The following is a 27154-nucleotide window of genomic DNA, read 5'->3' on the forward strand; positions in this document are numbered from 1 at the left end:
ACTCACCATCTCCCAGGTTTTCCAACTTGAAATGATCACCAACTGCTTACATTAACTCACGAGATGTATTTCAGGAGTAACAACACAGAGAATGCAGAAAAGAAGACAATAATTATATAAACACTACTGCAATACAATAAAATGATTACACTCAAAAATTGACTTGGAGACAACTCTATGGGGTTTGATACTTCTGCTTCTCTTGCTACTAATTTTGCTAACGTCCACCTTCACTTCTTGCTAATGCAAGAGGATTCTTAGTTTCTGAAAAAATTTAATCCAATAATTTTCTTGCTAGTAGGTTATCTGAAATTGACTTGCATTTCCTCTTGTATTACAACAAATATCTCATCTACCTTGTGAAGAAAAAAAAAATGATGGTAATTTTTGTGTCGAGTGAGTCTAAATTGTAGAAAATGAAGCTTAGAGACATATTTATCTATTTATGTATTTGTAGTTTGGTATGGTTATATCTTCAACAATTTGGAAACAGACAAGGCTTTATTGTTGTTGCAGTGGTGCTGATGAACTTTATTGGATTGTGGATTCATTTTTACATGTTAATTTTGACTGTCATCATTATTTTCCCCCCTTTATTTTTAACTGCCTATATGTTAATCTTAATTTGCTTAAAATGGTTTTTTTTATTTTCTTCATTCTAATTTACTAACGATTATGTGTGTAAGTGATTAACGAAGATTCGGTTGTATTCGATGATGATGTGGTTGAAATAGATACAAGGGAGGATCCTTCTATTCATACGAATTCAATGACGACAAAAAAGGTACAGAAGAAGCGTAGGAAGACCTCAACTGTTTAGACCAATTTTGATGAACTTCCTTCTACAGATCCAAATGACATAAGGATATGGGCAAAATGCAAGTTTTGTGATCATAAATATATAGCTAACAGTTCACATAGAACTGAAAATTTACAGAAGCATATGTAGGTTTGTGGGGGGAAAACTGATCATGATATTCAGCAAATGCTCATATCTAGAGATCAAGGAACTCTGTCAGTAAGTGCCTCAAAATTTTGTCCTAAAAGATATAGAGAATTGTTGGTTGGTACAATTATAAAGCATAACTTGCCTTTTTCATATGTAGAATATGATGGTGTAAGAGAAGTGTATAGATACTTGCGTAGTGATGTACCATTAATTTGTAGAAAAATTGTTAAGGCTGATTTGATTAAGATGCATATCTTGGAGAAACAAAAGGTTAAGTCTTTGTTAAATGTTTGTCCTGGGAGGATTAGCTTGACATCAAATTTGTGGACTTATTTGACAACCGATGGGTATATTTGCCTCACTGCACATTTTATTGACAAGAATTGGGAATTATTTAAAATGGTGTTAAATTTTTCATTCATGCCCCCACCACATAATTGTGCATCTTTGGTTGAAAAGATATATAGTTTGCTAAAAGAGTGGAGGATTGATAAAAAAAGTTTTCTCTGTAACATTAGATAATACTTCTGCGAATGATTTGTGTGTTATGAATCTCAAACCAAGATTAAACATGAAGAAAGCCCTTCCTTGTGATGGTGAGTTGTTTCATATGCGTTGTTGTGCCCATATTCTTAATTTGATTGTGCAAGATGGATTGAAAGAGATCACTAGTGCTATCCAAAAGATTAGAGATAGTGTTAAGTATTTTAGAGGATTACAAATAGAAAACAGAGTTTTCTTCAAGCTGTCAATCAAATGTCATTGGATAGTAACAAGAGATTAAAACAAGATGTGTCAACTAGATGTAATTTGACATATCTTGTGCTTGAGAGTGCAATTCATTATAGGCGTGCTTTTACTTATTTGGAGATGATTGATAAAAACTATATGTTTTGTCCTAATGCACTTGAGTGGGAAAATGTGATTGATATCAGTAGTTTCTTGGGATGCTTTTATCGTGCTACATGTGCTTTTTCTGGTACTAAATATCCCACAGCCAATCTATACTTTCCCGTGGTAGCATTGATTTATATGAATTTGAAGCAAGAGCTTGTGAGTGAAAATGGATATAAGAGATTAATGGCAAGTCAAATGATCTCTAAATTTGAGAAATATTGGTCAAAATTCAATTTAGTATTGGCCATTGCAGTTGTCTTAGATCCTCGTTACAAGCTGCGCCTTGTAAAGTACTACTATATGAAGATTTATGGAGTTGAATCTCAAGGGTATGAGAATGTGACAAAAATGTTAACCAAACTTTTTTATGGAGTACAGTGCTCCTACAACTTCAAACTCCACAGTTGTTCAATCCCAAGAAGGCTCAGATTGGGAAAAGGTAAATAATATCGCAAGTTTCTTAGCTTGTTAGTAACTTAGTATATATACTCATAATCACTTACTAATTTTATGTTTATATTATCTCTTTTTATGTAGGATTTTATAGCATTTGATGGAGTCGATCCTGGTGTACAAAAGACTCAATTGAAACTTTATTTGGATGAACCCAAGTATTTGGAAAAGAATATGACATTTGACATCCTTTCATTTTGGAAAGGAAATAAATTTTGTTATCCTCAAGTAGCAGTCATGGCTAGTATTTCTATTTCTACTCTTGCTTCAGAATCCACTTTTAGTATTGGTGAACGTGTGATTGATCAGTATAGGAATTCACTCAAACCTGATATTGTTGAGGCATTGGTTTGCACTAGAGATTGGTTATATGGAGAGCAAGGTAATATTAGTTATTTGCATATTTAATTTCTTCATTTACTTGTTTTTTTTTTTTTTTTTTCTTTTGATATATATATATATTTTTTTTCTTTTGATATAGAACAAACTTTAATGAATGTGGATAACGAAGAAGAGGATGTTTCGACATTGGATAGTAACAATTCCTGTGAGATCCCCTATTATTTCTTTTGTTCTTATGTTATTGTTTGTGTTTTAGCATGTGAGGCAGAATAGCCAAACTTTGCTTGATGTTACATGCAATTGGTATATGGTTAAAAAGTTAAATTGTAGAAAGTGAATAATGTTAATAGACATCTTAAATTAATAAAAAGGGTCACTTTATGTCTTTGTACAGTGGTTAAGGCATATTAAGACCAACTAATTTGTTTGTGTACATATATCATATAAGCCATGCTAACAGATCATGTTTGTCATGTATTCATATATTATATGAGCCAGATATAACAGTGAATAACTGATTTGTTTGTGTACATACACATACTTGTTTCACTTGAATTGTTGCTTTGATTGAATTATATGCTTACTCCTACAAATAGCTAGAGGATTGTACTTCAGGATCACATATTTTGGCTTAAACCAAGTTGAAAAAACAAACACTTGATAGAAATTCTCCATATCTGATTATCATCATTTGTCTTTGAGCCATAGAAAAAAAATTTCAGAACTTTTTCACCTCCTAATGTAATTATTCTGTTTTTTTCCTTTAGGTATTGGACCTAAATGACAAAGATGGGCATGCCAAACTAACTTGCGTTGGACCCAATCTGATGGACAATGAGCATATTTGTAGGTCATTCAATGAATCAAGAGTAGACAATTATGATGTAGTTTATTGTATTTGTAAATTTGTTATGATTATGTAGTTTTGTTTTGTTTTTTTTTTGTTATTTGATTAGATAATTAAGCATATTAAGTGATTTGGTACTAGCCTACTACGAGTTTAGAAATGAATTGCTAAAACTATTATTATTTCATTTAAATACCCAAACCCCCCCCCCCCCCCAAAAAAAAAAAAAAGAGAAAAAAAAGCATTTTTAAGCTAAGCGGGTCAAACCCGATACAACCCATCATGCTAAACCAGTTTCAAGGGTCGTGTCGGGTGACCTGTGAGATTGCCGTGCCGTGTCGTGTCGTGTCATGTCTGGAGCTCCGATTCGTTAACATAAACAGGTCGTGTTTGGGTTTAACTTAAATGGGTCGTGTCGGGTACCTGTTTTGTCAGCCCTAATTTTTAGCATTATTTTCTGTGTGTTTCGGGATGTTTGGTTTGCCCATCCTTTTTCTATTTTTTAATTGTTTGTAATTTTTCTTTTCCCTTTTTCATATTTGAATCAAAATAATAATAATATTATTATATAGTATTTAATGTTTAAGTTCAGTTAATTCATTTTTAGAGTTGTAATTATTGTACTAAGACAAAAATACATGAGATGGGACAATGTATTACGTTTCCCTCACATGGTTTCCGACCGATTTTATGTACGACGACATTGGTATAAAGAAAGAATTAAATAAGTCTGTTGATTTGGATAGCCCCAATTTCCAATCAATTTCCGTTTCTCTCCGACTCCGTTGAATATCGATATCCTCAACTCCGACAAGAAAGTCCAGAATTATCAAATTGAAATTAACGGTTTTTGTTTCGAAATATCAAGGGTGGTCTCTTAGTTGATGGGCACAAACGAACCACGAAGAGAATTCGTGGCGATCAAACCCATCTTGGCATCGCCGTCAACGTGCACCGCGTCGACCTCCCGCTCCGAGACCGTGAATGGGACGCACGAGTTCAAGATCAAGGGCTTCTCCCTGGCAAAGGGCATGGGGATCGGCAAGTACATCACCTCCGACACCTTCGCGGTGGGGGGATACGCCTGGGCGATCTACTTCTACCCGGACGGCAAGAGCGCCGAGGACAACGCCGCCTACGTCTCGCTCTTCGTCGCGCTCGCCAGCGAGGGCACCGACGTCCGGGCGCTCTTCGAGCTCTCGCTGCTGGACCAGAGTGGCAGGGACAACCACAAGGTCCACAGCCATTTCAATCGCATGCTCGACGGCGGGCCCTACGCCCTCAAGTATCGAGGAAGCATGTGGTACGTTTGACTTTGATGAAAGGGTTCTTGGAACTGCTTTTCTTGATTGCTGCTATTGTCAATCTTATCGCTTTCTTGGTTTCTTGGGGTTTTTTTTTTTGGTGTGTGTGTGTGTTAGTGCAATTGCAGTATCTTGTTGATTGATGACATGGGTATTCAATTTGGTTGTTGGGTTTTGAATTAAGATAACAAGAAATGTGATTGAGAAAGGAAAAAGATGAATGAACGTGGTTCATTAAAGTAAACTACTCTTAAGGGTCTCTAAGCATGAATGGTTACAGGTTCGAAAGGGTTTATGTTAAATAGATTTTTGTATTCAAGAGTTTGAGATTTCAACTCATTCATGGCCATTTTGGTTTGAAAATTTTGCTTGTTCCAGAATTAGGAAAAAAAAAGAAGTGGAAAAAGATTGTATGTATGGTAGCTAAATGAAAGACAAAATTGTGGACAGATAAATGAAATTCCAATAGGGGGTTGAGGATTAGGTGAGCATGCCTCCCAGGAATCCGTCCTTAGATAAAGTTAATGGGCTGGATGTATGGATTCTATGAGCGACTGCATGCTGAATGTTTTTCGAGGGTGCCATGGTTTTTGGGCTTGAAGGACTTAGGGGCGCCTGAAGATTTGGAACCCAAAATATAGGAGCCACTCCTAGACCAGCAGAATCAGATGAATGAGCTAAAAGTACTATCCTCTTTATGACGTCATATTTAGTTTTTGGTCGGTGCTCTTCATAAGTCCTCAGGCATAATAGATGCTCTCAACTTTGCATATGTGTGCATGCATTAATTCTTATGTTCACCAAAAGTAGAGCGCGACGACATTCGTAGTGACCTGTAACTGTATAAGAAAGCAGCATCTACTGAGACCAATGCATTAATATTCTGTCGGACTTGCAGAATCTCTTGGAGCAAATTGTTCTGTTCATCTTGTCATCGTGGGCAATACCAGTCTGGTATCCCTATTCTTGGTACAAATTTTCATTAGTTTCACAAAAATTTCACTGGATGTCAAACAGAATTAAGTAGATGCTGCTGTTGGATTTTGCAGGGGTTACAAACGCTTCTTCAAAAGAACTCTTCTGGAGACATCAGACTACCTCAAAGATGATTGTCTCATAATTCACTGTTGTGTTGGTGTCGTTAGCTCGCACACAGAGGGACCTAAGATTTACTCTATAGCAGTTTCACCTTCTGATATTGGTCAGCAGTTTGGGAAGCTTTTAGAAAGTGGAAAGGGAGCTGATGTGACTTTTGAAGTTGATGGGGAAATATTTGCCACTCACAAGTTGGTGCTTGCAGCACGCTCACCTGTGTTCAGGTCACAACTTTTTGGTCCAATGAAGGATCAAAACAGTCAGTCCATTAAAGTTGAAGACATGATGGCTCCAGTTTTTAAGGTCTCTCTCTCTCTCTCTCTCTCTAACCTCATGATCATTTTACACATCAATTAACAATAGATCAGCCATCTAGCATAAACCAGATTGTTCAGAAGCAAATGTGGTTACTGGTTGTCAACCTAGTAGGAAAAGCCTAATTGGTTTTGTTGTCCCTATTTATCGTATAGATAACCACATTCATTTTGCGTTTGTTTCTTTTTGTTCTTTTTTCCCTCAATATTTGCAATTGTATCATTATAACGCACATGCTATTCACTTTGTTCTATTATCTAAAATTGGCCGTGTGCTTGCTAATCAAGTCAATTATGGGAAGGCAGTAAGAGAACTGATCATTCTTAGTTACAAAATATTTTGACATTCAATCATTTTTTCTTAATGCTTATTTACTATTTGGTGCATATATGTTTGTTCTCAAATCACCACCTGTCCTAATTTGCTTAGTTTTCATGATTTTCTTGATCTTTGTTCTCTTTCTAGCTAGGTGTTTCTCTTGTATACTTTCTGTGTGCCTGGGTTGTGCCTTTTCATTTTAATGATGTTTCTCGTTTACTTATCAAAAAAAAAAAAATTTTAATGATATTTCAATTACTTATAAAGAAATCACTATAAAGGGGGTGGGAACAAAGTAAACAGGATGTGTACAAAAGGTTACTTGAAAAATAAAAGGAAGGGGAAGGAGAAAAACACAAAACAATTAAATCTTAATATAGAAAATGTAAAAGTCCAATGGACCTTAGTCACTCTCAAAAGACTCCTTAAGAAAGGGAGACACTTAACACGCTCCCTCATATGTGGCACTATTGTCCAAACACGTGTATTGCATTAGAGCGGCAGCTGAAGGGAAGGCTCAATCCTCTCTTTAAGACGCCTTGAGAGAGGAGGGACTTATAACGTGCCCAGGTCATGTATCTCTTGGCGATGTGGGACACTTTAACACGCCTCCTCATATGTGGCAACTTTAGTCAAACACGTGTTCAACCAGGAGGGAAAGACCCATCACCATCCAAGAAACCTGCTTTGATACTATGATAAAGTCCATTAAGTCTTACTCTTCCACAAAAGATACCTTTAAGGGAAGAGGTTTGCTCAAGGCTTATAAAGCCCACAACCCAAGTATACCTTGGCAATGTGGGACTCTTAACACACCTCCTCATGTGTGGCACTATTGTCCAAACACGTTTATAACGAGAGGGAAGACCCAACATTATCTAAGGCCTTAAAGTTCTGATACTATGTAAAAGTCCAATGGGCCTTAGTCACTCTCAAAAGATGCCTTAAGAAAGGGGGATACTTAATAGAAAAAATCAATAACACCCACAAAGGTACACGAATCTGCCGAAGTAGGTTGAACTAAAATTCCTGATAAGAAGGCTCTGAGAAATCCCGTTATAATGTCCTTAATATGGTGCTCTTTTCCCTGAAACACCCTGCTGTATCTCCATTTTCAGCATTTTTGTTGAGCATCAAACGGCCTGGAAACGACCTAACAATTATGTGTAAATCACGACCTAACTGTTGTGGGAGGTTCCAGGAAAACCATATTCATATTGTTTAATCTAAATAATTATGTGTAAATCACGACCTAACAATTATTGTGTTGTGTTTTTTCTTGCTGCTGAAACCATGAAATTTATGAAATAATTTGTTTATATGTTTATTCTGTATTTAATAAAAGCATTGTGCAAATTTTTTTGGACAATACGTGCATACAGATGTTTTGGTGATGAATGCACATGTTCTAAAACTTCTTCTAGCTCCTGTGCTTCAGAGTTAGTAGTGATGAGTTATTTATCTTGTATGAGATTGTCTTCAGCTATACAGCATGTTGTAAGGTTCTTAGGAAGAGGTACCTTTGTTGGTTATTTGCCTTGTTTGGTGAGTAATTGCAATTCCATACAGGAGGATTACATACATATCCATGAATATACATCTGGATTTTTCTTGTAAGGCACTGCTTCTGTACACCAATCTTACTCGCTCCAGCCAAGGTTTATTATCTTGATGCTTCTCTTCCTGACTGCTCTATTTGCATTAGTCCATAACTTGTACAAGTTGGTGGCAGGAGTTTCCGTTCTTTTTTTTTTTTTTAAAAATAATAATAATCATAGGAAAATTTATCACTGCTTTTTTAGCAGGCTGCTGCAATACTTTAACATATTTTTATTCATTTTAGTTTAATTTGGAATTTTGTATATCTACTTGTATCTTTAAATTTGGCCTAGCATTGACTGTGGTTAGAAGGGAATTAGATGGGTCTTAATTGTTTGTGAAACTCCAATGGGACACAGGATCTCATGGCTCCATTTACCTTACTGGAAAATGAAATGGAGTTGGAGCAAAGATAAAGTTGATCAAAGTGATAAGATGCCTGACTCTGCTTCCAGTACCCCCTCATGCACTCATGTTTCACCATATATGTGACCAAGCATATTATCTTTTAAGTTAGCACTGGTATCTAATTGTCTTCCATAGGGTTCTGCTTTTAAGCTAAAAGACATTTGGATGGTTTCCATAAAGGTTCAGTTGGTTCTCTTAAGTATTGCAATGCAAATAGAAAAGCTTGTATGAAATATAATTGTTCTCTTTTATTTGTGGGTTCGATGCCTGCAGGTGTTACTTCATTTCATATACTGGGATGCCCTACCAGACATGCAAGAGCTTTTTGGTCTAGACTCTAAATGGGCTTCTACTTCGATGGCTCAACATCTGCTCGCAGCAGCAGACCGATATGCCCTTGAGAGGCTCAGATTGCTCTGTGAGGCTAAACTTTGTGAGAATGTTGCCATAAACACTGTTGCAACAACATTGGCCTTGGCAGAGCAGCACCATTGCTTCCAACTGAAAGATGTTTGTCTTAGACTCATTTCGTTGCCTGAAAATTTAAGAGGTAAGACTTTTCAGCACAACCTCTCTTGTCCAAAATGCTGTTCCATAGTACTATAGGAAATGACATGTTTAGATCTAGATCTAACTAATTAAACCATATAGGCTACTCATATTAAAATATTTTGGGAAGTGAGGTCAGTGCCTGACATGTAAGTGAGAGAAGCCTTATACTACGTTTTGCATGGGCACTGCGGTTCTAGAAGCAGAGGTTCCTGTATAAGAACGTGTTATTAGATTGGGTAGTGATGTTTGATACTCTCTGTTCTGCTGTAATTATCACTTTTTATTTTAGTTGGTTGGCATCTACAAAAGCATTGTGTGTTTTATATGCAAGTTATTTGAAACCTGTTTTTTACTATATTGCCTCATTTATTTCGTGAATGCAGGTTCTTGTTGTGGGGAATTTTGTGCATGGTGTATTAAAAATTAAAATTGTAAGAAATTGGCCTTGAGACAGCCAATGTTTTGAAATGTCATATACAAAGTTGGTCTAGTGTTAGCCATCTGATAATGTGACATGACTTTCAATAAGAGGTCAGGTTCTGATTACTCAGAATGAAAATCTCTGATCATTCATGATTGAACTTCAGCGAAAAGTTGTTCTTGATGATTAATTTAGTCAGTTTTTTCAGATGTTGTTAATTGTTTACCCCGTTTTCTTTATGAATGCATAGTTTGTGACATATGGTGAGTTTATTTTTTCAGCTGTGATGCAAACAGAAGGATTTGAATATTTGAAGGAAAGTTGCCCCTCTGTCCTCGCTGAATTACTGCAATATGTGGCAAGGATTGGCAAGCATTCTGTCAAGGCTCGTGCCTATTATAATGCGCCCTACCTAGACGGGAGTGATGTGAATGGAAGGCGGGTGAAACCAAGGTTATACTGATTTAGGATTGACCGTTAGGACAACCTTTTGCTGCAAGAATAAGAAAAGATTTTGTTAGAGTTCTGCCATTTTTGGATTGTACTAACAATTACTGATTTCTATGGGGGAAAAAGAAAGAAAAAAAAAATTGATACTAGTGGTTCATTTGGTTGTGTAATATAAAAGGTTGAGTAGTTTTCTGCCATATATTGATATATTCTGTGTGCAGACACATTGCGGTTTTCTGCCATATATTGATATATTCTGTCTGCAGACACATTGCGGTTGAGAATATTGTACCTGCAGCTTCTGATCAGATACTATTTTTATGTTATTTGCTTTGAATATCATTATGTATGGTGTAGCCTAGGGCATTGGTTGAACATATTTCTCCACGCAAAGCATCTCAGATAGATAATAGATACCTTATAAATTATAATTTATTGCTGCAAGTAAATTGAGAAATCAGTGGCACCAACTTCGGTGTTTTTGCTGCAAGTAATATCTACGCAAGAATGCACAAATACTTCAAAATTCATTGGAAGTTCTTTTCAATTGCTCTTAACAACCCAGTTACAAATCTGGTTAACGGTTACTATTAATTCATGGGGTATTTACCATAACTCCCTTGATTTGCTCAAATACGCTGGAAAAAAATCTTGAGTTGATTTTTCCCTATATACCAACGTTAAGGTTCTACAAAGAAAACTCTTCCAAGTTCCAACTGCAGCAAAATATAATATCCAGAAATCCAGCAGCAAGATTTATAAATTACATATCATACGAAGAACTTTGCTCTTTTTTTCAGCACATATGAAAAAAAAAGAACAAAAAGAAAAAGAAAAAGAAAGAGAGTTAAATAACAAGGTTTTTTTTTATTGGCGACTCGGCAAGTGCAGAAAACCAAGAAGCTAGAATGATGTGAACACCCTGCCAACCGCTAATGCTACCTGTTTCAAGGTTCTTTTTCCTTTCTAAAAGGCTCATGCAGAAGCAGCAATCAAAGCGCAAATAAATACATGGTACCAAAAGTCCCTCTAACAGAAGAAACCCATCTATCAGTTTAGTTATGCCAACAAATTTTCCTGCTCAAATGTTCTAGTAAAAGAGATCCTCGTTTGGATACAACCAATATTACAGTTAAGGAGAACAGTCCCCCCTCCCCACCCCCCAAACAAAAAGGGAAATTTCTTCAATCTTACAGAGGAGGAGAACCAAAAAAAAAAAAAATACAAAAAATACAAAGTCAATCAGTAGTTTTTGCCTTCAGCTCATTCATGACTAGATGCATCTGCTATCTCAGTTATTTAGGAATCAGAGAGTCAGGTCAAGGACCGGAGTCCTGAACCACGTTGAACTTAAAAATATTAATGTAAATTGCAACTTGCAGCAGCCACTTCACCAGCAAAAGTAGCAGACTTTCCAAGTGCCTGCACGAGTTTGTAACACGGACCGAATTACGTTGTCATATCTGAAGAATCAATTGTGCAGCAGATCAATCTGGGATGAATATGATTGACTATACCTTGAACTCAGTTGGCTAATATTAAACAGGCTGAGATCGGCACAAAATAAACACCATAGAATCATTACCAGTGACCTCCAGATCCACCTTGAGCAGCAGCAACTTTCCTTGCCAGGTATTGAGGCTTTGGCTGCAGCCCGTTAGAACTTTCAACCATATCATCTTCACCCCTATCATTCTTACAGTTCGGGTTTCTTCTTGAACCAGCTGGATTTCTAACCATCCTCCGCTGTTCAAGAGCCTCTGCTGCTGCTGCAGCCCCACAATTGTTGTAACGCAACACTGAACCAATGACTTTCCCAGGCCTTGCAGCAACTCCTGCAGGTTAATTAATTCAGAATCAGAGTTTATATTACACCATGTACTCACATAAGCTGAGGAACCACGGTGTAAGGCAATGCGAGAATCAGAGGTGAGAGAGTAGCAATTTTGAAGTTTCGTTTTAGACTCTTAAAGAGTAAAGCGCTTATTATGCATGTATTCAAGCTAAAAATGGTGCTTAACTGTATTTATTTGCACATGTCCATATAAACTATGAATTAGTTCCGACAAAGCCTACTGATAGTAGTATGTTCCAAGCACCTTGAATCAGGGGCAGAATGTGTGTGGATTTAGGGAATGGAAGGAGTTGTGGGGCTTATTTTAAGGTATCTAAGTCTTCTGGGAACCCCTTTGAATTGCCACTTTTGAAATGAGGATTGGAATACAATACTTCCATGAATCATCTATATCAGCATGCACGCTTCTGTAAGACAATCATATAATAGACTAAAAAAACCACTTCACCTGAGAAAGTGCTGAATGTTTCTAACAATTACACAGCCAATACCAATGCTGGAGAAAAGGGGAGGGTTGTGGTAGGTTGACAGCCGGTATAAAACTCAGTCGTTTAATATGAATTGATCCTCAACAAATGTTGAATAGGCCATATCCTCCCCCCCACCCAAAAAAAAAATCAGTAGGATCCAATAAAGCCAACCCCAATTTAATTCGGATTAAAGCTTGGCTGAGTTAGACTAAAAAGTCTTAATATTGTATGATGGGAGGCCTATGACAGCTATATTTGAACATTATCAACTTTTGTTGCTTTCAGATTTAGAAAAACACCAACTAATAAAAAGATTAAAATAAAAAAACTTGTCAGGGATAGAAGAGACGCACATGCACACACATGTTCACACAAGCATTTGTCAACCATGGGAGAACAAGAATGTAGAGTGTCGCTAAAATATTAGTTCACACGCTTCGATAACACCCTTATATGTGAGAGAACAAGGAAATCATTACAAAAATAAAGATGTAAAGCATATGTAATCAGATACAAAATACACACCTTGGATTGTTGGAGGAACTTGTAGAGGAAGCCGTGCCATAGGGATCTCACAACTCCTGTCCATATGAGGCTTCTCAGTGTCTCTGATGCAACACTTGGAGAGATCATCTGTGACCTCTGCTGAATTCTGTGCTGATTTATCTGAATATAATACACATGGCCTGCAGCGCTATCCTTTTATCAGCAGACTAGACAATGCATGGATAGCAGGCAGCTCAACATAGCAGCACAACTAAAATACTTGCTAAAATAAAAGAACCTGGGTAATGATGCATGCTGCCTCTCAGGTGGTACAACAGTACCACCTTTTCCATAATGTTCCTCAAGATAAGCAAATTGCTTCTTAAAATGGTCAACAGCACTGCATGAAGGAAAAAAAAAAAAATCAAATTGAATTTAGGCCATTAAGTGAATTAGACTAAAAGATTCCGAGGTTAGTTTGGCTGGATGGCTTTTTAGGATTCGGATTGGTTTTGGAGGTCCTGACCATAACAACATTATTTGGTTGCATTCCATACCAATGGATCAATTATCAAATTTTATATCCCACACTCATCAAACCAAATATCAATTTAGCAGACTTCACATTCCATAGTAAATCTAATTTCTCAAAATCAAACAGAGCCTGGATACTAAAAGCATGTGCATTCCAATTGTAAAGGCAGAACCATGGTACATTTAACCATTAAACATTAAGCAAAAAACAGTACCCAAACTGCTCAAATGGGTTCAAGAAGTGTGTATTCTAGCCTTCATGGCTGTAGGCAAAGAGCATATATACATGCCGTCATGCTTATGGTTCAATAGGTCACACTGTAAGCTTCACATAAGTTACTGCTGGCTAAGTTCCGTCTGAAGACGTATTGACCCATTCTTTCACGTATATCATAGACACTAAAATTTTTGTAGCTCCTCAGTATTTTTTTCCTTTTCCTTTTTTTCTCTTTCTGGCCAAATATAAGAAATGACTGCTTACCGTTCACTTGAATGGTTAGCATTAACAGCTATAATCGTGCTGAGGGTTCAGATTATAAGTTCCAAAAGGTGAAACTTATAGGAGTCGAAAGTGCAAGTGCAAGTGCACCGTTGGCAGAATTCTGGCACAGTGGTTCAGGCTGTCAAAGACAAATACATAGGTTTGAGTCTTGAGAGCAGCCATTCCATGAAAAATGGCTGATGGGTTAGACTGTATTCCGAGGACCCAGCTCTTGTGGAACCAACCTCATCAGGTAATGGCTTCCTAAGAGTGGAAAGCTTCGAGTCATGTAGAATGCTTAAACAGGTCAAAAGGAGAATGGAAATCTACATAGCAAGATGAGATTAAACCTCATGTCTACTAGTACAGAAGATATGCCCCTAAATAGACTGGAAAAGTAGTTTACAAAGTTACATAGATAAATAGTTGGGAATTGGGATTGGTAACTCTGAATGATTACTAATGTTTTCTCTATTCAGGCATCTAAGAAAGAAGGTTCCTATTCTGAACGGAATTAATAGTATACTAAACAATCAATGCACAGGCATTCAAGACTACATGAAGTAGAAAAACATGTGTCCCAAAAGATTTGCAAAGTCCGACAAGAATGTAAGCCAAGAAAGAGAAAACCTGGAACACCAACAAAAATTTCCATGGCGAGCATCAGCATGAATATATGAAATTGGTTTTTGAGACCAAAAAATTTAGGTCAGTTGCAGATCTTGACCCTATACCCTAAAGTCAGGCTTCTGTACTTAAGCCAGAGATAGAGATTGTACTAAAATCAGTATTGAGTTTAAGATAAGAATACCTTGGATACATGAAGCCTGTTGGCTCTGCTCCCTCCAAGAACTCTTTCAGCATCTTTGGATGATACTCCAGAATCTCTCGGTATATAAGCTCTCGTACGTCTTCCTTGGTTATCCTTCGTCTCTCAAATTCAAATTCCATCTTGGTAACTGGTTGAGCAGAAGGTTCCCTTTCAACCTTGGCCAAGCCCTTAAAATATGGATCAGCAAGAGCCTGACAACATGAACACAATATCTCACCTCAGTAGAGAATATATATTGTAAAAAGTAAGATGAACAAGCATAAATATTTTACCTCTTCAGCAGTAGGTCGATCCTTGGGTTCAAATGCCAGCATTCTTTCTAATAAACGAAGTGCAAGTGGATCTGCATTTGGGAACTTCTGGGAAAAAGGAATGGGCTTCTTCTTCCTCATGCTGCTCAAGTATCTCCTAGCCTTCTCATTGCGTACCTGTCAATATAATACCAATATGGTTCAGCAAAAATAATTGTTGCATGGATGAGGACAAGCAACAGAACAATGGTGCATAACAACATACTCAAATCCATGTAAAGAACAAAGTTAATCACAGGAAACATACCCTGGCAATGGCTTCAGCAGATGGTGTTCCCAACAGATCAGTCATCAGATCTAATTGATGGACTACATTTTTTCCAGGAAAAAGAGCTTTCCCAGTCAAAAGTTCTGCAAAGATGCAGCCAATGCTCCATATATCTATTGCTGGTGTATACTGAAAACAAAACATAATTATGATCAGGTATAACCAAGAAAGGAGATTAAGACTGAAATTTGTAATAGCAATGAAACCATCAGCAGGTAAATAAGTTGATTCATAACATTAACTTAAAAGCAGCTATTTTATGGCACAAAAGGAACCAGAAGTAAGATGATTTCCAGGAATTGGTCAAACTGAATAATCCTTCACAATATCAAGGTCTTCAGGGAAATAAAATATATACCATATCCAACCCTTTGAAAAACACAGTTATGAGTCCATCAATAAGTGCTTTGAATAGATCCTTCAGAGCTATTGCCTCAACAATCGGGAGCTCAGGCGTCCTTCTCATTGGTTATTTAAGTTAATGGTACCATTAGATATGTAAAGAAAGTTTACTAGTCTTACCATCCTTCCAACATCATTCACATTTTCAAATCCATAATTCTTCTATGCCTAATCTTTTCAAACACATGCCATGTACCCAATTGCTGGATACTTTCAACACTTTTAAGGTTGCAAAGCTTATTTTCCCCATAGATGTTAATCCAACCAAGAGCCTTACATGTGACCATAACATCTAGAGATCTGAGCACTGGATGTTGAGCGGGGGGGGGGGGGGGGGGGGGGGGGGGGGGGTGGTTGTTGAAGAGAGAGGCTTGGGCTAATAATGTACAACCTGCCCAGCCTATAGTAACCCTTACATGCAAGGTTGCATGTGAGAGCACATACATCCACTAAGCACAGGCATAACAACGTGGTCATATATGTTTAGCCACTTGAACATCTACTAAACAATTACTAGCAACATTGTGAAGCTAAGCCTTACAAGTAACTAAAGGATTATTTTTCTTTTTAAAGATAAAAGGCCAGCTTCAAGCCAGGTACAGCTTTGACCTTTGAGAAAAGCAAAGCTGGGCATCTGCTCATTTACAAGCATGAATGCCTGGCCCACCAAATTGTAACTCTTGCCAGTAGGATTGCAAATGTAATCACATCCCTGTAGGATTTCGTATCTCTTAAAAGTGTTCCAAATCTACGGATTACCTAAGTCAAAGAAGTAGTCAAAAAAATAAACAAAAAATTAAAAAAAAAAAAAAAGAAAAAAAAAAAAGGTGACTGCAACAAAGTCCAATCCAGAGTAGCAGCAATCCAAGTCGTATGGCACAAAGCATAATTAGAAAGAGAAGCATAACTAAAAAATTATTTTAAAAAAAGAAAATCCACAAAAGATGAAGTTTTACAAAACTCACTTGGAAAGAGAGAAAACAGAGGATGTGATGATGAACAAAAAATATTTGACATACAAACACAAAAGGATGGTAATGACTCCATAATTGCAACAGAAGAATCACAAATCTGATGAAAAGATCAGGCAACTTCCAAGCAAAAGCAAAGTGCTAGTAACTCCTGCACCTTTGAAAAAAAGGATCCACACAGTTCAGGGGCCCTGTACCAGCGCGTTGCAACGTAGTCCTGCAACCCCAAGAATTCTAAAAATCAATTCTAGACATACTGGCTAAGAACCATCACTTTGATAATATCATGCATATTAATGTCCACAAGGCCAATTTAAAAAAAATCATAGCAGATAATTGGAAAAAAAAAAATTACCGTCCAGAATATAGCAGTCGGTGTATCATTAAAAGCTACTCTTGCAAGACCAAAGTCACAGACTTTGAGTTTGCAGTCAGCATTTGCTAAGATATTTTTGGGTTTTAGATCCCGATGAAAGACATTTGCTACAAGACAAGTAAACAATAAAAAGAAAAAAATCAGTCCTGGGATAGTAATAATGCAAGTTAGTGACTAGTGTATGTTATAAACATTCCTACATATGCTTATATCAAAAATGTAATTACAGTGGAAAGATGTAGGTAATAAAATTTCTACAGTTAAATTATAAGATTATAACCTGTGTGTATGTACTTCATGCCACGAAGAAGCTGATAAAGAAAAAACTGATAATGTTCTGGTGTCAAATCATCGTTCGCTTTAATAACCTGGTGTAAATCAGATTCCATGAGTTCGAACACAACATATATATCTTTGAATTCCCTCCTGGAAGGGGGCAACAGGATGTGCTTGATCTCCACAATGTCTGGATGACGCAGGAGTCTAAGAAGTTTAATCTCACGAAGGATGCGAGTGGCATCTGACACATGTTCAAAAATGTCATTTATTTTCTTAATCGCAACCTTTTCCCCAGTATGTGTGTCATATGCAGAGCAAACAACACCATAGCTTCCTTTACCAATTACTTCCTCAATTCGATACCTGCTCCCCTCACCATATTCCGTGAAAAAGTCTACATCCGCCGATGACTGCAACACCATATTAAATCAAGCAATTCTATCAACATGATACCCTAAGTGGCACTACAAAATGGAGTTTATATGATCTGCAACATAATCTGATTAAAATATATCTCTTCTAAAATGTAATTTACAACCAGATTTTTTGTATGCTTAGTATCAGCAAGATTTTACATACTAGTTCATTTGGAGAGGAAAAGGTCATTGACAGCCTATTAATAGTCATCAGGTTTGTTTGCACAATAACTGTTTTGGCACCCCGCATTACCTAAGGCTTTATTTACTGTTTAACATGCAACCATGATGTAATGCAAGGGTCGGTGGAAATATTTGGCCTGCAAGTTCTATTTTACCAATTAGATTACAAGAGTTCAAAACAAAACAATAAAAATGCTCCATAAATCAATCTAGAAGAGAATGTCTGACGTTTTTTCATCTATTCTGATGAAGAAATTAGAACTGACATATACAGTGAAGCCACAGCAGAAGCAGATACAAAAGAAAAAAAATTAGTCAATCGCTGCAGGGATATCACAGGGGGTTCTCACAATAAGGACAAGAAAATTAGCGTTTTGCATCAAACAGAAATTCAAGGGCCAACGGTAACTTCAAGAACTGACAGAAATGAAGAGGAAGAGGGGATAAGAACAGGAACATGAAACTAGAGATTGCTTATTTCCTGACCCAAAAATAAAAAAAGGTCAGTCAGATGCGTTACGTAATCAAAATGCGAAAATCAAGATATGTTCATCTCACACCAGACTAAGTTTTCTGTCTCCAAACTAAAATGAAAAAATAAAAATAAAAAATAACATCACATCACATCACATAAAAATAAATAAAAAATTAACCACAACCGCGTAATTTTCACACGACAAGAGTACCCTAGTGGGACCTCCAACAGGATTCCAATGGGGACATAGCATCTAGCATAGCAGTCGAAAAATGTTCATCCCATCCAGAAACAGGAAGCCATACAAAAGGTCCAGTACAATTGGAATACAACTAATTAGAGGACAAATGGTGATTACATAAGAGAGAATAGAAATTATTATCGAACGTGAGCGATTTGATTCCAATAGGAATGAAATATCAGCAATACAGGAGCATTTCCTAAGTCTTCAATGCCCACTTAATTTTAAACCAATAATATAAGCCAATATACACACATATGCAAACATATGTATAGCATAAATGAGTAAATTACCTTTCTTCTCTGATCAGGCTGCATCTTAGCAAGAAAGCATTAAAACCCTTCAAAGCAATAAGCCAATAGGTGCATCTAAGGCCTTGACTTCACACTCAAAACCCAGATCAAAAAACCAAAAGCTAGACCAAATTCCACCGAAATTTCAATGACCCAGAAGCCTAAATCGCCTCAGTGAATCAAACTGGCACTGTGACGTTTAGATCAACGGCAAACAATTAAAAAAAGAATAGCATACGACTGAAAACCCAATCCAAATTCCAAACTCACGAAAAAGAAAAAGCAAAAGCTGGAGCTCAAAAGGCAAACCCAATTGAGTCTTGCAGCAAAGATAGCAACTTTAAATGTTGAACTCAGGAATAAATACTTATTTTGTTAATCCAACTGAATCTAATGCAGAAAGAAAGGAAACAAACATTGAATGACCAAGAAACTTGGCGGAAGTCTCTAAATGTAGCTGGAGATGAAGAGGTTACAGATCACAAGGTGAAGTGTGAGTTCTTCTATGATGGTTCTCAAAACTTAGCGAGATTTAATTAAAAAAAAAAAGAATAACTTTATTTATAGCACCAAATATGGCGATAATCTCTAACGTGTTGAGGAAATATATAATATATAGATGGATATATAAGAGGAAAGTTTATGGGTTTCCAGATCAGAATGGAAGTGCTTTAGTTTTGGTGCTGAAAAGTAGGAATGGAAGTGGCAGATTGCTTTGCGGTTTTGGAACAGAAAACTCTGATTGAAAGTGCTTTTCGATCCCAGAGAGAGAGAGAGAGATGGAGAATGGAAAATTTCGCAGAGAAGTACTTCTTCAACTTCAAGTCGAAGGCTTTTTCCCTTTTGGAGCAGAGAGAGAGAGAGAGAGAGAGAGAAGGGACGAAATGAGAATTATAAATTAGATAAAGTAATTGAGAGATAACAAGAATCAGACAAAAGTAATTAATTAAGCGTGGGATTGGACCAGATGCATTATCACTGGGGTCTTGAAAAGACCTCTTTGCCACTCACTTTGGATCAATTTACCATAATTTTTTTTTAAAAAAACAAAAAAATCTTTGTTCTCATTATATATTGGGATGTAGAAAAATGACAAGGATGCCTTCATTTTAAATAAAATAAATAGTATTTATTTTAAATTTATGATTTAAAATTGATACATTTAAATGTGTATATAATTTAAATTTTATTTTTGTAGAAAAAAAAATCCATCCACTTAAGCTTTAAAAATGCTATGTAATTATTGAGTATGTAAAAAACATTTTTTTTATTAATGTTATTTACAATTTCAATAAGTTCTTTTACTTGACGTCGAAATCAAGGACCGAAATCCTTCAAATATGGACGCCGAACAACAACCTATGAGTAAGCCGAGCGTTTGTACGACATTTATATCTATCTATTTACTAAGGTGTATATGTTATTAGTTTTTTTTTTTTTTTTTTTTTTGATATTCTAACTCTTAATTACTTGGGAAGATTGATAGTTGATATAGTCTTTTTTTTTTTATTAAAAAAAAAAAAATAGGGGGTAATTGATATGGAATGGCAGTAAAAGAATTTGGGTTAATTTGAGAAAAAGGAATAAGTGTCTTATTAGCCTAAACTAAAATTAATTTTATATTGTTAATAAATGAATTGATATTGACACGTAATGCGTTAAGCTCAAGGGTTAATTTATGGAGAGGTAGTTTTCATTAATAAATAATGATTGGATAAATAGATAATGATTTGAGAACACTAAGTTGTCGTTTTTTTTTTTTTCACTAAGTTGTCGTTTTACTATCAAATAATAGTTATTAATTTGTTGTCGTTGTTTGTAGTTGTTCTTACTGCCATGCTCCATGCTCCATGATATTTTATTCAAAAGAAAGACGTTCATATATTTCCACGTATATTGTGATGATTTTTTTATTTTTTTAATTTTATTTTTGAACTTTTTGGATCTGCCTAGTGGTTCTTGTAATCTCTTGGTTTCTCCCTGTCCACATCGTAAATTGCTTAGGCAGAGAATGTTAATTTAATGCAAGGGTTCTACTATAATTTAATTGTGTTGGGACAATTTTCGGTGTGGTGTAAATAGTATATTCTTCAAAGTTCTTTAAGCTTTCCAAGGTCACTGCAAAACAACTAAAATTAAGATATCCTTTCGGAAGTTTTACTTCGATGTCTAAATTAGCTTATGTGAGAAAATTATACTTAATAATTTAGAATTCATTCCGTCCTTTATACTGGGGAGGGAAAATTACAATTTACTCTCATGAAGTTGACACCAACTCGCAATTTTGATATCGAAGTTTCAATTGCGTCAATTGCAGCTCATAAAGTTCAAGAAATTTGCAATCCACCCCCTTTCGTCCAATTGCTCCATCTGATGAAACGAAAGTGACCCCACGTGCGCGGCACAAGCCTTTTTTAGATAAAAGTTGACAAAAATGCCATCATTTGTTACAAAAACGCATCATTTTGGTAAAACACCACAAAAACAAATCCTTCCACGTACGTCGTCGTCTTGTTCGTCCAACTGCAAACCCACCACCGTCTACATACGAGGTCTCTCATCCCATGTCTGACCCCTGCGGGGGGATGAGCTGGCCGTTCACTCGGAGGGTGGCCATGGTGGTGGTGGTGAGAAGGGTGACATAAATTTTTTTGAGAACGTTGCAATTGTCTTGTTAGAATGAACATATTAGAGCTCAATGAGAAAAGCTCCAACCACACTGCAACAAGTCCAGATCATGCAGTCAAATTGTCAAGCGAAGATCGCGATCCATCACATGATCAATCTACCTATCAAGGATTGTGGCTCCATCAAAGCATATTCCATCCATTTGCTATGCGAAGATCATATAGCAACAGCTCTCTGTAGAAAAGGAAAACATTACAGCAGCTTAAGGAAAGTCCTGTTGTCAGAATCCCAAGTCCATTCAAGATAGCTAAGGAATGCAAATCAAGATCACCTCAACAAATAAGGAAACTACATTGTCTATGACTTCTTGTAATTCTGCACTTACTTTGAATACGTGTAAATCAATGCAATTGTCATGGTCATCTCCTGTATATAAGGCATTGTACTGCTGGTTATTTCATCAAGCAAAAATAAGTAAAGCACATGCGGATAACGGATGAGAGCATGGCTAGTGCACTTCGGGCGACGACCAAGTCATACATTATGTTAGGGAAATATTTATCCCCACTTTGGAGTGGGGCCAGGTTTGCCCCAGAGTGGGATTTCGGACCCCGGAATGGGTTAGTCTCCGGAAGTGAGCCTTGGTCGCAGGAGGCCTTCAATAATTATGGGACCAGTCAAATCAAGTCAAAGAAGATATCAGACGTCCCCATTGGACAGTGCGCGTGACAAGGGCAAAATGGACATATAGCATGCAGGGATATAAAAGGGAGTAAAGAAAAATCATAAAAAGAAAGATCTATTATTCTCTCTCTTCTTCTCCCTCTTCTTTAGACACTGGACTGACTTGATCGTCGGAGGAGGCTTCACCGGCCAACCCCCGGTGGGTCTTTCTTGTTTTGCAGGCCAGCACATAGAAGAGGGGACGTCTCTGATGATGCCACGTCACCGGCTCAAAAATATCATCAACAATTGGCGCCGTCTATGGGAACGACGTGATCATTCATACAAAAGCTAAAATCTAAAACGGTGACTGGTGATCAGAAGCACCCTTCATCAAGGAAAGAGAGCAGATCCACGCTCTTGTGCGAAGAATTTAAGAGGATCCATGCCGATGTAGCCTCCTAACGGCAACCACTTCAGGAACAAAGCTAACCTTTTATGTAAAGCGGGACGGCGAAGAATCTTTGATTCTGGGTTCATCACTACCAAATTGGGAATCACTTCTACAAACATGCAAGATGAGCTCAGCATGCGAGATGAGTTTCTTCATATCATGAAATTTCATTTTCACGTTTGTACTTTGCAGTAATTTTTATGGAAGATAATTTCTTGAGAAAAAGGACGGAGACTCTCTTTAATATCACAAATACAATCGGTGTCAAAAATCTTGCTTTGTGTGAAAGGGAAAGTACTTGGTCTTTAATTTATTCACTGCAAAAACCATGGCTTTGTCAGTAAATGAGAGATTGAAAGGGTGGCCACGTTTTATAACTAAAGAAAATGTGGCCACATAGCTTGTTGTCAAGACAAGTCTTCCTGACAATTTCAGGAATCTTGCACTTGCGCATTAAGTGTTGGGTAAGTTCAATGCAAAAGTCATAGTTCAGTTAATTGACTTTGTACAAAACAAAAAGTGAAAGACTAAGAAGAGGCCACGTATCAAACTTTAAGAAAATTGTGGAAAAAGCGAATATTGTTTATGGAGTTCCGTTCCAACTTGGTCTTTGGCAAGTTTTTAAGGACGCTTCTCTGACAGCATAATTAATTATGCTTTGTGACTGATGAAGGCGGTATTTCTATTACCCCGGACGCAGCTCGCCTTCCGACCTCAGCGAAATATTGGGCATCACCTGAGAGCTGGGGGAAGACGTCCCGGTCGAGGAACATTGAAGAGATCAGATCCTATTTTACAGAAAGATTCTCAAGGTAATGTATATTAGTTTTGAGGAGGAAGCTAGTTCGAAGAAAGGGTGCGGTGCATCATGGCTTAAGAGGAACAGCAGTTATGAAGCTACTCTTCATTCTGAAAAGGTCTTGTGCATAAAAAGAATCACGAATGGGCGACCGACCAAGTGGAAGGATTTCGATGCAACTAGCTACACGTCCGGAAAGCTGGGTGGTTTGCCTGTTAAAACTTTAAACCTTGGCGGCAGATTGGACTCATTTGAGCTTTGTCGAAGTGATGTGTTTTGTCAGCCAAATCTGGGCCGGTCATGATCTTGGCTGGTTTCTAAATTGACCGAGACAACCTCGGGCTACCACCCACTGTGGGTGTTGCTTATTCGATTTAAACGTGGAATGGTGATTTCCGATGACATCAATGGTAAAGTTTAAGACTCAGGATCCTAGGCATTACCGGGGAAGGGAACCCAAGTTGGCGAGAACGCCTTCGCGATCAGCAAGTCCAAATATGAAGAGGCTCAGGGTGCTAGGAAAGGGAAGGCGTCTCCGGGGTCACGCCCGAGATTGTGTCCGGGGTTGTCTCCGAGGTCCGGGGACCGCAGTTGTGATAACACTCTCGGCACTCAAACGTGCAGTTGCACCTCGGATTGGTTCCCGGACCCACAAGATTGCAACGTATGGATGAAGCCGGCCGACCCATCAGGAAGACGTTGGGAAGAAGAGCCTCGTCAAACCCATCAAGGATGATGGTGTTCTCGGCCATATATCCTTTGAGGACATCATTGCAGTTAATGGCTTCTTTGTTACTTGGTGCGAAAGAAAAGATGAGGTGGTGTTTTTATATAAATCGGGTTGGTGACTCCTGTTGCTGCGTGGCCATAGCCATCTGTCCGGGTAATCTGCTTTGAGGCAGCTCTCGGTCTCAGGGAACAACTTCTCTAGTTGGTTAAGTCAGAGAACTTCGGAAATTTATTCCAAACATTATCTATGCTACAGCCGGACAGAAATCTCACCACACCTATCCATATGGTATATTTCAAGAGCTACTGAAGAAAAGAGGATGGTCGGAGGGGCTTTTGTCCCCCAACAAAATGGTTATGGGTACTGGAGCTTCCGGAATGAAAAAAAAAAAGAAAAAAAGAAAAAAGAAAAAAGGAGAAACATACAGGCATAGTTATGAAGCTATGAAGCTAGTTATGAAGCTACTCTTCATCTCGGACACATACAGTAGCAGGATGGCAACCTACCCGAGTTCGGGCTTAAAGATCCAAATGGAGGGGAGACTTCGCACGCTCTTCAAAAGCCGGAGGGGCTGAGATAAGTTCCCTTTTCTCTTTTTATTCCATTTTATCAAATTCTGGATATTAAATATTGATAGCAGGAATTAAGAAGGAAAGGCAGAACAGTAGCCATGCTCGTGGTCCCCGGACAGGTTAGACCACAAAATGGAAGGAGACCAAAGTTTGCGAGGACGCAAAAGCATACGTGCGCAACGGGTTTCAGAGGATCGGCGACTCCGGGTACAGAGAGGCTAGGTCCGGGGAGAACGGACCTGTCAGGCATTTTCGGGCCTCGGCAAGGTTGACGAAAAACTCCGGTCGACCTCTCCCAGAAGACTCTTCAGAGCTCAACTGGTTGTTCCTAGGTCCGGGATCCCTTCAGAGGCCGGGGAGGCCGAGATAAGCCCACTTTCCTCTTCTCATTTCATTTTATTAAATATTTAAAATTGAAATGGTCTCTCTGACGGTTAACAATGACCAATGAATAATTGTGCCCCTATATCCAGTGCTTCAGAGCACAAATACGGAGAATTTGTATAATTTTGTAATTCCAGTAATAAGGGTTAGATATGCTCCTTTACAAATAGCCTAGAATTTATTTACAAAAAATAAGAAGCTATGGTAGCTCCAAACTTGGAGCAACAGAGACTACTTCCCTGGAATCGAATGTAAGGAGCAGGTCTTTGAGCTCATGCTATCTTGTCTCCTGCTTGGATTTATTGATCTTTTTCTATAGCCTTTTTGCAGGAGCTTTGTTTTTATTATACAAACAAATAAAGCGAAAAGGAAAGCTCTCGACGTTACATTCCGAGAGCACTGTTTGGGGGCAAGAGCTGGATTAATTTCCGATGATATTCCCGGAATATAATAAATAAAAATCGGGCGAGGAGGTGACCTCGTTAAAAAACTATGGAAGAGGAGTGAGAACCTCGTTAAAAAATCAGGAACCCGCCCTTAACAGGGGATTACCGGGGGAATCGAGGAGGTGACCTCGTTAAAAAACTATGGAAGAGGAGTGAGAACCTCGTTAAAAAATCAGGAACCCGCCCTTAACAGGGGATTACCGGGGGAATCGAGGAGGTGACCTCGTTAAAAAACTATGGAAGAGGAGTGAGAACCTCGTTAAAAAATCAGGAACCCGCCCTTAACAGGAGATTACCGGGGGAATCGAGGAGGTGACCTCGTTAAAAAACGATGGAAGAGGAGTAAGAAACTCGGTAAAAAATCAGGAACCCGCCCTTAGCAAGGGATTACCGGGGGAATCGAGGAGGTGACCTCGTTAAAAAATAAAGGATTAATTTTTACAGGCTCTTGTTGCCACACAAGCTGTTCAGGTCTATGTTCCCAAGACAAATCACTCCGGCCAGCTTTCCTCAGACCGGAGTGCTTTGGGGGGGTAAGAGCTTGGAAGATTGATTTGGTTGTCAAATATTTGATATGTAAAATCCCGTTAACATTTCTGATGACATTTTCGATAACTTCCGGATTAGATTAAAGGAAGAGGAGTAATAACCTCGTTAAAAAATCGGGAGAGGAGTAATAACCTCGTTAAAAAATCGGGAGAGGAGTAATAACCTCGTTAAAAAATCGGGAGAGGAGTAATAACCTCGGTAAAAAATCGGGAGAGGAGTAATAACCTCGAGAAAAGTCCGATCTCGGACAATGGACCACCCCTCTCGGTAGGGGACAGGGGGGTGACGAAAAAAGTCCGATCTCGGACAAAGGATCTCCCCTCCTGGTAGAGGACCAGGGAGGTGAGGAGAAAAGTCCAATTTTGGACAAAGAACCACCCCTCTTGGTAGAGGACAGGGGGGTGATGAGGAAAGTCCGATCTCGGACAAAGGATCTCCCCTCCTGGTAGAGGACCAGGGAGGTGAGGAGAAAAGTCCAATTTTGGACAAAGAACCACCCCCCTTGGTAGAGGACAGGGGGGTGATGAGGAAAGTCCGATCTCGGACAATGGACCACCCCTCTCGGTAGAGGACAGGGGGGTGATGAAAAAAGTCCGATCTCGGACAAAGGATCTCCCCTCCTGGTAGAGGACCAGGGAGGTGAGGAGAAAAGTCCAATTTTGGACAAAGAACCACCCCTCTCGGTAGAGGACAGGGGGGTGATGAAAAAAGTCCGATCTCGGACAAAGGATCTCCCCTCCTGGTAGAGGACCAGGGAGGTGAGGAGAAAAGTCCAATTTTGGACAAAGCACCACCCCCCTTGGTAGAGGACAGGGGGGTGATGAGGAAAGTCCGATCTCGGACAATGGACCACCCCTCTCGGTAGAGAACAGGGGGGTGATGAAAAAAGTCCGATCTCGGACAAAGGATCTCCCCTCCTGGTAGAGGACCAGGGAGGTGAGGAGAAAAGTCCAATTTTGGACAAAGAACCACCCCCCTTGGTAGAGGACAGGGGGGTGATGAGGAAAGTCCGATCTCGGACAATGGACCACCCCTCTCGGTAGAGGACATGGGGGTGATGAAAAAAGTCCGATCTCGGACAAAGGATCTCCCCTCCTGGTAGAGGA

At 38.3% G+C, this 27154-nt stretch overlaps 2 protein-coding genes across 6 annotated transcripts; one reads left to right on the forward strand and one right to left on the reverse strand.

Moving 5' to 3' along the window:
- The first annotated feature begins 4122 nt into the window (after positions 1–4122).
- Positions 4123–10292, forward strand: LOC133881911 (BTB/POZ and MATH domain-containing protein 2-like). Its single transcript, XM_062320984.1, has 4 exons — positions 4123–4791; positions 5842–6190; positions 8801–9077; positions 9782–10292. The coding sequence occupies exons 1-4, from the start codon at positions 4373–4375 to the stop codon at positions 9961–9963; spliced, it is 1227 nt and encodes a 408-aa protein (XP_062176968.1). The 5' UTR covers positions 4123–4372; the 3' UTR covers positions 9964–10292.
- Positions 10293–10980: 688 nt separating this feature from the next.
- On the reverse strand, positions 10981–19696 carry LOC133881880 (mitogen-activated protein kinase 16). 5 transcript variants are annotated; one of them, XM_062320973.1, is made up of 11 exons: positions 18824–19696; positions 17217–17625; positions 16916–17043; positions 16718–16777; positions 15167–15316; positions 14881–15036; positions 14588–14799; positions 13060–13161; positions 12801–12961; positions 11468–11785; positions 10981–11372 (listed from the first exon to the last, which is right to left on the reverse strand). In XM_062320973.1, the coding sequence occupies exons 1-10, from the start codon at positions 18845–18847 to the stop codon at positions 11532–11534; spliced, it is 1656 nt and encodes a 551-aa protein (XP_062176957.1). In that variant the 5' UTR covers positions 18848–19696; the 3' UTR covers positions 10981–11372; positions 11468–11531. The 5 variants fall into 5 exon arrangements, with proteins under 5 accessions (XP_062176957.1, XP_062176951.1, XP_062176943.1 ...); XM_062320967.1 differs by lacking the exon at positions 18824–19696 and adding an exon at positions 18165–18286; XM_062320959.1 differs by lacking the exon at positions 18824–19696 and adding an exon at positions 17795–17996 and having other exon boundaries at positions 10981–11413; positions 11536–11785.
- Between the last annotated feature and the right edge of the window lie 7458 nt (positions 19697–27154).

The sequence above is a fragment of the Alnus glutinosa genome, chromosome 1 (assembly GCF_958979055.1).
Source record: "Alnus glutinosa chromosome 1, dhAlnGlut1.1, whole genome shotgun sequence".
Taxonomy (NCBI): domain Eukaryota; kingdom Viridiplantae; phylum Streptophyta; class Magnoliopsida; order Fagales; family Betulaceae; genus Alnus; species Alnus glutinosa.

Excerpts from the sequence above, each read along its gene's own strand:
- LOC133881911 (XM_062320984.1), top strand. The coding sequence starts at position 4,373 with ATGGGCACAAACGAACCACGAAGAGAATTCGTGGCGATCAAACCCATC. Across the intron at positions 4,792-5,841 it reads AAGTATCGAGGAAGCATGTG|GGGTTACAAACGCTTCTTCA; the intron begins GTACGTTTGACT and ends TGGATTTTGCAG. Across the intron at positions 6,191-8,800 it reads TGATGGCTCCAGTTTTTAAG|GTGTTACTTCATTTCATATA; the intron begins GTCTCTCTCTCT and ends CGATGCCTGCAG.
- LOC133881880 (XM_062320943.1), bottom strand. The coding sequence starts at position 17,881 with ATGCGGGGTGCCAAAACAGTTATTGTGCAAACAAACCTGATGACTATT. Across the intron at positions 13,162-14,587 it reads ACAGGCTTCATGTATCCAAG|TGCTGTTGACCATTTTAAGA; the intron begins GTATTCTTATCT and ends TCCTTCATGCAG. Across the intron at positions 12,962-13,059 it reads CAGCATGCATCATTACCCAG|GCCATGTGTATTATATTCAG; the intron begins GTTCTTTTATTT and ends ATAGCGCTGCAG.